The 10,646-nt window shown below is 35.6% G+C and overlaps 1 protein-coding gene across 1 annotated transcript in view; it reads right to left on the reverse strand.

The window, feature by feature from the left end:
- Positions 1 to 4,475: 4,475 nt before the first annotated feature.
- LOC138713268 (uncharacterized) overlaps positions 4,476 to 10,646 on the reverse strand; it is a 31,199-nt gene continuing 25,028 nt past the window's right edge. The window contains exon 2 of the mRNA XM_069845228.1: positions 4,476 to 6,570. Coding sequence (XP_069701329.1) covers positions 4,564 to 6,570 — 2,007 coding nt within the window. The 3' untranslated portion in view covers positions 4,476 to 4,563. The remainder of the gene's footprint in view (positions 6,571 to 10,646) is intronic.

Below are 10,646 nucleotides of genomic sequence, written 5' to 3' on the forward strand. Positions count from 1 at the left end.
TTTAAGAGTAGTGACGTATGAGGGATTTTTACAGTCTTTAATGCAGCATTGTGTGTGGTGTGTTGCAGATATGCCAAGGGAACGAGGACATTATTCTGAAAAATATTCCAAAGATGACCGATATGCGGGCTGCGGTTGGGAGTGTTTTGAAAGTTAGATGATCGACTTATAAGGCTTCTAAGAAGTACAGTGTGCCATTTAACAACTTAAAGAGGTTTCTGTATGCATCCTCAGGACGCGACGACGTTGTCTTTCCCAAGAAAGGAAGATCCCTAGCTCTAATCGTTGAGGAAGAGCAAAAACTGGTGACATATGTAATCTAAATGCAAGAACTTGGGTTTGGGCTATCGGCAACAGAAATTAGAAGACAACCCTTCGATATAATTAATAAGAGTGGTCGGAAAAATCCATTCAATTTTTTTCTTGCTTTTGTTTTATGTTTATGGTATTTAGTGATTTCTTGTCCCAGTAAATTAAGTGTTATAAACCTTGTACCACTGTTTTATTTTGAAAAAAAAAATATTTTTTAATCGTATTGCCAAATTACCCCTGTACTATTGCCAAATTATCCTGTTGAAGTACCAAGTCTGGAAACATGTAACTTGTTATTTATTAGTGTGTTATGTGTAAAGTAATTTAGATTTGTAGAATTTTCTGTCAGAGGTTTATTGGGATTTAATGTTTAAACACATTCCATAATGGAGGAATATTTAATTTTTGTATATGTAACTACAAACTGTGTCAAAATATAAAGTATTGCCAAATTAGACGAGTCTCCCCTATGTAATGTTGTCTATATTGACAGTGAAAATATTAGTTTAAATATCCTCAACTATGCCCTGCAATATTGCACGCTTGAGCGTCTTACCTAAGGCATTTTACCTCTGCAATGAACCTTCAATCGGCCACAAAGATGTAGTTATTTAAATAATACGACTAGTAAGAGCAGTGATCGGTAAGACTACTCACTATGACTGCGTCCAGATTTTGGCTTTCTAAAGAGGGCAGAGGATACGTATCTAGTATTAGGTATACGAACGTACCTGTCCCTGTGCTGTGTCGTCACATATACTTCGAATCAGGCAACTTCATTCCAGTTTTATAGGTAGCTGAATTATGGAACCTATCTGTAATACACACAATAGAAACAGAAACTCAACAGTAGTAAAAACTGCCTACTGATACACCCAAAGATCCTAAACACCCCATATGACTACAGATGTTAAAGCGTGTATAAATAAGCTTCACAAAATATTTCTCGTAATTTCCACTAAATATAGACATATCACTGGAATATTTCGCATAGTAGTGCTGGTTATTCTAACACAACGATATAGTAAGAAATTATTCATCGAATTAATCTAGTAAAAACTTAGTTGAAGAACTGAACACTTAAAATAATATGAAATATATGAACATATTAACGTATGCATAACAAATAATACCCAATTACAATTTAAAGGAACACTTATGTGAATTTTAAAATTCTACGATTTTCATCCAAAATTTATTGATTGCTTTAAGCAACATAAACTTGCCTAGAATAATATTATCTGCTACAAAATATGGTGCCATTAGAGCTAATAGCTTTAAATTATATTTTATGCTCGACTATGCCGAAATGTAGTAATTATGCACCTGGTAGCAGTACTTTAATGCATGCCATTAAAGTACACCTATTCATTAAAGTTCAGGTTTTCGATTATTCTCGTATATGCAATCGATAGATAACGAGGGAAACGTCACGGAGGCTGGAAATCCAATACTGTCGCAGAAGGTTATGTTCTGTTAGTATAATAATTAGCGTTAATTGTAAATAATATTCAAATAAATTCAATTTGTCATCCCGTTTTTCAATTCCAAATCAATTTCCAGGTTATACCAAAATTAGTTCATGTTATTCTCTACATCAAGGTCAATGACATTATTCTTCCTCGGAAAAAACCAATACTTTCGCGTCTGCGCACATCTCACACGAGCTATGCACAAGGTCACTTCCGATCTTGAGTCAGATACAAATAAAATTATACTTCTGAATAATTTCAAGTTAGAAATATGGTCGAGCATAAAAAGTCGTATGAAACTTGCCTATAATTAAGACGCTCGTATGAAAATTATGAAACAAACATACTTGCGTCTTAATTACTATCATTATAGGCTCGTTGCATAATGTACTATTTTAAATATATTTTATATTGACGTCACTCAAAAGGTTCCTTGCGACAGAGTTTTTCAAAATCTTACTTTATGTTGGCTTAAAAGCTTGAAAATAGTCATTAAAATATAAATTAATTAGCTTTTTTCAGCTCAGTCTAAATAGAGGGTCACAATAAATTTTTAAGTCTATTTTATAACTTTCTCACCATTATTTTACAATAGTGTCCTCTTAACACACATACACTATTCAACATAATACTACGCAACACACATATTTTATATCCTGACAACCACCAAAATGTACACTTTTCACAGAAGACAGAAAACAGGAAAGCAAGAGATGAACACCATAGATCGCCAGCAGCTGATGAAGGCGCAAAATCACTCCGAAACGGTACTGTCCGGTTATAAGCGGTACATTATTTTTTTTATATTTTCACACTTTGAAATTTTTAAGTTTTAAATTTTATATTTTAATAAAAAGCGTTATACAGAGAACATCAATAAGAATGAATCAAAAACTCTCTAAAGTATTTTAAAAAGTGCATTCATTTCAAATTAAAAATGTATTTCCTTTTAAATCCTAACCTATATTAAATTTACTTGATTACAAAAAGATCTTAAACAGAACACAAATAAAATAACTACATTAATTTAATTCAATGATTTTATACTGTTGGCAGTTAAATGAACTGGTAGAATATCATTTGAATTAATATTTGAGTTTCGTGCTGATTGTGTTGCCTGGTTGAGCAGGCTCCGCTATCCGTCACAGTAAGCATCCTTTCCAGCCATCAAATCTATATATCATAACTCTGGTGGTAGTCTGCCGTACCTCATAGATCTACAAAAATCGTCATGTCCATGTCAGAAAAAAAAAGATTAGGAGGGACTCCGGTGTCGATAGAAAACATAGATGCAATAAAACTTTCATGTTCATAGCACCAAAATTGTAAGAGCCTTTACACTTCGAATGTGATGAAATGTGCTGGAAGAAAAGTGTCAGAAAACAGCTTGTAAAATTGCATGGAATTGAAGTTCAAGGGTGCAGCCATTTATACAGGGTGCGTCAGAAAGAACGGATGGATTTCAAACTATCAATACGCAGCGAGGGGAGGGATAGAGTGAGGGGGACCACGACTGTTGGATCAGCGAGAGAATGCAGTTTCAGTTGAGAACATGGTGTTGGTCTGGTGTACAACGTGCTTTCATCGCAGAGACATTTTTGAAAAATGAAGAGTCTGTGATCGTCACTCAGGACTCATTTCGACATCGGACGTCACGCTAGGATTCCAACTCGGGCGGCTTCATTTCGTACCACAGGTTCAACATTAAAGAAGAAATCACCTGGACGAACACGGAGCGCGTGTACTCCTGCAAATGTGGAGACAGACAGTAGGTTGTCCTGCCACCTCAACCATCAGCCCGCAAACATGCTATTGCACTGAGATTGTCGAGGTTACGATAAGATCTCGCGCCCTGCGAGTTCTTTCTTTGGGACCACTTGAAGGCGTAAGTAACCACATACATTGGACGAACTGAAGACGGCGATTCGTGAAGAAATTGCGGCAATCCCACCAACTATGACTGTGAAAGTTACGGCGAACTTCAGAAAACGCCTCGATGCCTGTATCGAAAGCCAAGGACATCATATGGATGATGTTGTATACCGTAAATAAACTGCATGTATTGGTGAATCTGTTGATAACAATAAATTTTTGATTTGATGAATCCTTACAATTTTCTTGCCCTGTGAAATCCATCCGTTCTTTCTGACGCATCCTTTATATTGGGTAATTTTTATGTTTTCGAGCGCTGCAGAGCATTGAAACTTGCTCAACATATAAACAAGAGATTGTTGCTTCATTTTTACAGAACAATGAAAATGCTATTTTTGACTGAAAATCATCAAAATGTCACCCGTCAACCCCATTAATTTTTTGTGGAGATGGAACCTGTATACAATTCCAAAACGTTAGATATGTTACGTTTCAGCACATCGTGGATTACGCAGAAGTCTATTTCTGGATGCTAATGAACATATTAAAATGTTTACATGCGAGAAGGTGACTTCTCCAAAATGATAAGTGTTCAGGAGAAGGTTAAAACTGATTTGTATTTGTACTTAATGAAAATAAAATTTATTGCTTATAATACCTCAGAAAGACAGGTCATTACCATTGTCTATTCATATAATGTAACAAAGAAGTTGTGTAAAAAGGCTACGAATCAGATTTAACCTTTTCTGAAGAACTTTCCCTTTTGAAGAAGTAACTTTGCATGTGCACTTTCAACTGCAATAGATCCTAAGACAAGAATTGTATGTAGAGAACAATTTAATGAAATCTGAATGAGTGTTGAATATAATCCATTACAATAAAGATTATGGTTACTGTTTCTTTATGTTTACACATTTGAATCTACAGTAGAAGTTACTGTTTGTGCAGAGTGTTCACTGCTGCTTTCTTCTGAGCGACAAGATTTTCCACAGAATAGATACTTGTTGAAATAGTACCGATACCTGTTACTGATTACATATAGGGCTATTGGGTTCAACGAAGAATGACAAAATATAAGATCATATGTATATGATATCACGTATCTATATGTAATATCCTCCATATGAAATCCGATTACCACGTATAGAAAGCCGAAAAGGTAATACGGTATATAACAAACTGCAAATATGATCACCAGCCCAACTAGGACGTTTGACGACAAAACACGCGATTTTTGTAACTTGGCTTGTCCCATCTTCTCACCTGGCATAAGTCTGGCACTTTTCCTCAGATGACCAGCACTAAGTCCAGAGAAAACAGAATTCAGTACTACCGGTATAAGACATACACCAATAAAACCACAAGTTGCTGTAACTTCCCTCATCGTTTGGTCTTTACCACGACGTCCGGCGTAACAGTAATTTCCACTCTCTTCGGCGAAGTATGTGTACGGTATGGCTATTATTCCTCCAATTATCCAGACTATCAAGAGCAGTAAGAAGGACTTCAGTTTTCTTCCTATTACGAAGCCTCTTCTGTCCAAGAATTGAGTCATCGCGACATACCTCTGGATGCTGATCACCACCAATGAGTACGCGCTTACTCCGATTCCTTGTACACGAAAGAAAGTGAAAGCCTTGCAGCCAAAGTCCGTCGCGACTCCTTTGGTTGCGTAGTAGTAAATATACGCGATGGGCATGCTAACGGTGAGTGAAAGGAACTCTCCAAAAGCGAGATTGATGAGCATTACATTTGGTGATGTCCTCATTTCCTTGTGGCGTATGAAAATTAGAAGAAGAATACCGTTGCCGATTATCCCAAACAAATACAGAACGATTTTAGTGCACGGACTTACTACTGTCTCCATGTACTTAATAGCTTCCCTAAGTTTCAAAAGCTTCGTCACTATATTCTTGTCATCTTCTCTCTCGTTCTGAAGAACAGTCGCAAATGAATCGTATGTTACGGGATTGAGGAATTTGTTTGTTTTATCGGTTAAGTAAATGTCACTAAGATTGTTATTTTCTATGAATTTTCTAAGCACTCTCATATCATTGGCGAATTCTTTTATGAATTGTATCTCCCTCTCCTTTTCGTCTATATTCTTTTCTAGATATGACACGTTACATATTTCATTGAATATATTAGTTCTGTTTAATATCTCTTGATGCCAGCTCCAAATAAATCCATATTTCAAGTTCACGGACTGGAGATCATTTACAGCTTTCTCTGCACTTTCATTGTATGTCAATATTTTGTTATAGGTGTGTAAATCATAAAATCCGTCAACAGTTATGTTTCCTGAAGTGTTATACTTATTTACGAAATTTTCCAGCGATTCGTATCCTTTGAGAAACACTCTGAATTCTTTCATGTATTCATGCATTATAGTGACACTTCTATTTCCAGTTTCATCATCTAGTGAACCAAGGAATTGGTGCAATATCTTCCCTACTTTACTCTCGAGTCCTTCGAGTTCACCTTTGATAAATGTCAAATTGTTAATCTTTTCTAACATATCAGAATATACGTCAGTACTACTGGTATTCAGTTCATCGTATTCACCATAGGCAATGGGAGTTGTAGAAGTGTCATATTCTTCAATGCGCTCTCTTGTTGTTTCATATTCTTGAAAGTTTTCCTTTTCTTCAGTTTGTTCAGTCACACCACCGAGTTCATCATTTGAATTTTCTGTGTCTTCATTATCGATATTGACAACTACTATTTCTTCCTGTCCTGAATTTGACGTATTTTGAGAAGGCCTATATCTTGGAAAATATCTGATGTCACTAACATCTGGGTCAGTGCTGTTGAATTCATCCGATGCTTCTGGTTGACGATCACTGAAGTTCTCTGCCATCTCAGCTCCATGCTGGTTGCAAGAAAGCAGAAGCAGCAAGAGGTACACGCCCACCTGTGAAAATACAGTTAATTATTACGACTATTTCGTTTATATGACGTCATTCCATTTTCGACCAATGAAGTGTAATGAAATTTTGAATTCCAAACAATCAAAGTCACACTTTGCGATAATTTTTGCAGCTAGATCTATCGCTATCAATTTATCGCATGGTCGTTCTTTTGTTTAGTCGTCGCCAACTGTTTCCCCGTAAATTGATTATCATGAATACATTAAGATGCAACTACACGGTTAAACTTTTCTTTCTACTTTAAATGCAATGAATGCAAGATTTATATTTCACATTAATTAATATATTTACGCAGTGAAGACGACGTTCAAAACGGCGCACCATGTAGACACAAAATCTTCATGATCTGAATTGAACGTAACTTTTAAACTAGATTCTTTCAATACTCTTCCCAGATTGCACGCATACGCGATTGGAATATTGAACTGTGCAGATGAAGCTTTAGTTCCGTTACACACGTTTGTCGAGCTATAAAAAATGCTTTCCTGTAGCACGAGTAACGGTCGAAATAAGGTACAGCTGACATTGGTCCTGCTCCTACAGGTAACTTAACCTATAATAATTGTAGCCTATAAAATTTGTATCTTGTGAACGAAATAAAACAATTGGTATTACTGAATAATAACTTCGAATTTCTTTATTGCAATAATCGATATTCATCTATTTCAACTTCACAGTGTCTGAATAGAATAAGTATTCGTAAATATACAATTATTAACATTTTGTCATCGAATTTTAGGAATATATTATTTTCATTTTTATTTTATTCACGAAATGGTCTTAATAAATGTCAATCGAGGTCTGAGATTTACCAGATAAATCCACGAGCGAAGCGAACTCGGCGGAACTCAGACCTCTCGTGACATTACTACAGATGATTTCTGTCTTAAGATTTTTAAGGTTAAAAAAATTAATATTTGAAATATTAGTTTATGCTTATATATTCAGAGTCGTGTCTTTATAATGACTATTAACCTTTACTACGTCTTACTACTTTTTACCAATAAAACAGTAAGGAATGACATGTTTCAACCAATCGTAGCTGCTTAACCTACAATGTTTATCACCTCTCTAGCATTTGTTTCTTTTTATCATATCCCTAGCATTTTTTGCTTTGTATGCCAACATTGTACTTTCAATAATTGTACCTTGTGAAATGATTCATGTTTATTTCATCATCCTTAATTAAAACTTTTCTAACATTTATCTTGTTTATATTATTTAGATCAAGCATAGGAAATAGGAGAGGAACGTCCTTTTTCTTTTATTAACCCACATCACTTTCCATTACCTCTGTTTGAGGTTCTGGCTGATATGTATATCTATTATCAGACAGTACATCTCACTTGACAATATGTGTCAGAGGAAGAGCAATTATTTGTATGCATCTGAAGTCTGATTAGTGGAATATGTAGCTAATGGGCGATGTATGCATTGGAGGGGGAAAGGAACTGGCCACTCTACCCTACCTTATTATTTCCTGGCCTAATTGCCTCCTGAATGATGCCTTATTGGTGTTACTTATTAGGTTCAAGCCTGTCTTCGGACAGTTGTCTAAACAACCACTGTCCAACAGCAGAGATACGCTTACTTACTTTTTTGAACTTCTGTTTATACATAATGGCGGAACGCGATCGGATTATAACTATTTGGATCTGTTATTATTCAAATCAATAAGGTACTGCAAAACTATACATAAATATACTGTATTATACTTCATTGAATGTAACCAAAATAATACTCTTTTATTACATAACATAAAAATAATACATATCATTTTATTATGTAACATAAAAATAACACTCTTTTATTACAAAAAATAAAGATAATACGATTTCATTACATACCAAAAATAATGCAGTTTAATTAACAATGACTAAATATAAACTTGCTTCTGTTAATAAAGACAGTCTTGTCTTCTGACAACTGAACTTTTCAACTTCTCTGTGCGCATGTACGTCCTTTGTTCATAACGAGTTTAACTATATCAGGAGTTAAGCTGATGAAACATAATCGCAATACAGATGTCAGATGTAAGTCCGTTATCCTTGTTCTCCTCATTTACTTGACAAAGATTTGCCGTTGCAATAAAAATTACACCATTTCTCGTGCTTGTTTATCGCGAAAATTAAGACTTTCGCAAGAAAAAATAAAATCCGCGAAATATTTGCTTGAAAATATTGTCACAGATTAACTATATTTAACACTAGATAGGTATATATCTCTAACATAAAATTAAATAATTTTTCGCTTTAAAGCTAAACAAAACGCCTCTGTACATATTCATTCATACGCCTGCCTGTCTGTTGGCACTCCCGACTCAATCAATGGCTTTAAATCAACTGGTAACCTGCTTGGAGATCGCGAAGGCAGTGCCTATTAAACCTTGGTTTTTTCTGAACCGACGCATGAAGCTTGCGAAGTGCGAGTCTCGCCTCGCACAAATCCGGACTACACGAGAGATAGTGAGTGGTTTCTATGGCTACGAGATGCGAGATCTGCGTACCTCGCAGTTATAGAAACCACCCACTGTCTCTCGTGTAGTCCGGATTTGAGGAGTGGATCAGGACAGCACGTTTGCACATCTCCTTTTTATGTTAGGTTGGGTTCTTTTCAAACTAAAATGACGAGTGAAGCGTACACTTAAAATTACTCTAACCTAACCTAACCTAACCTATCCTAACCTAACTTAACATAAAAAGGTTAGGTTAGGTTAGTTTAGGTTAGGTTAGGTTAGGTTAGGTTAGGTTAGGTTAGGTTAGGTTAGGTTAGGTTAGACTAATTTTAACTGTACGCTTCACTCGTCATTTCAGTTTGAAAAGAACCTAACCTAACATAAAAAGGAGATGTGCAAACGTGCTGTCTTGATCCACTCCTCGGATTTGTGCGAGGGGGCCTCTCACCTCGCAACCCGCATGCATCGGTTCAGAAAAAAACAAGACTGTTCGAACATGACAGAAGTAACCAAGACACTACAAACTGCGTCTTATTTCGTATGAAAAACTAACCGTAAGGTATGTGCTGAAATCCTAAAGCGATTAAAACAAAATTGGAAGGGAGTGGAGGAAAGCGAATATTTTTATAAGGTGAAATAAACACGACAGGCCTCTTCCTGCAGAGCGAACATCGGCGAATATCGAACTTCATCAAATTGAACCGAACATAGCACTATAATGCACGATACTAGTGCCTATACCCATTCAGATAATCAGGCCTCAATTCAATCAACTTTTTTCTCACATGGATATCTAATTCTAAGCGTGTACAGAAATCACCCAACATTACTTGCACAATTAAATGAGGACATACGAAATAAAATAGACAACAATTACCGCTATGTGTTTCAGTGACTGAGAATATGTGGCGGGTATAGAGCAGATGGAGAGGACTGTTTCCGAATATCACACGTGACATGTGTCATTCATTACCTATTAATCTTATTATATGTATTGATTGTGTTATGTTTAATGCACGTTTTAGTTTTTGTGATATCTATGTTGTTAAACTGTTCTCTGAGGGTTTGTTGAGAGACATGTATCAGAAATTGCATTTCTGCGGTTTTTACCATCCTCATTCCATTTGTTTTATTCAATTTCCAATCAATAAATTATGAAACGGACAGAAATGTCATAAAATTTAAACTTGTAGGCCTATCTTATTTCTTAAAATGTTCTATTTTAAACATTAGGGGCCGTATTCATAGACATTTTTAGCGCGGGCTTCTGGTGGATGATCAGCGAAACTAACGTTTTTCGTATTCATGAACCAATGTTAGCGATATGAATAATTCGTCCCTCCTCTGGCAAAGTCGGGGCTAGTTTAGCACGCTCTTAGCGGGGCTAGCGAAATGTCTATGAATAGCACCCTACATTATTAAACTTATCATCATTACAATTATCAAATTTTAAAGTATTATTGTTTCCGAACTGTGTGCATTGACATTTAATTAAAAATCACTTAATTTATAATAGTGAATGAAGGCAAAATTGTGCTCCTAGAAGTTGTCTCGTACCTTAAAACATTCCTAAATAATGAATTAAAAGACTTCAATTAATAATAA

The sequence above is a fragment of the Periplaneta americana genome, chromosome 14, assembly GCF_040183065.1.
Source record: "Periplaneta americana isolate PAMFEO1 chromosome 14, P.americana_PAMFEO1_priV1, whole genome shotgun sequence".
In the NCBI taxonomy this organism is placed as follows: domain Eukaryota; kingdom Metazoa; phylum Arthropoda; class Insecta; order Blattodea; family Blattidae; genus Periplaneta; species Periplaneta americana.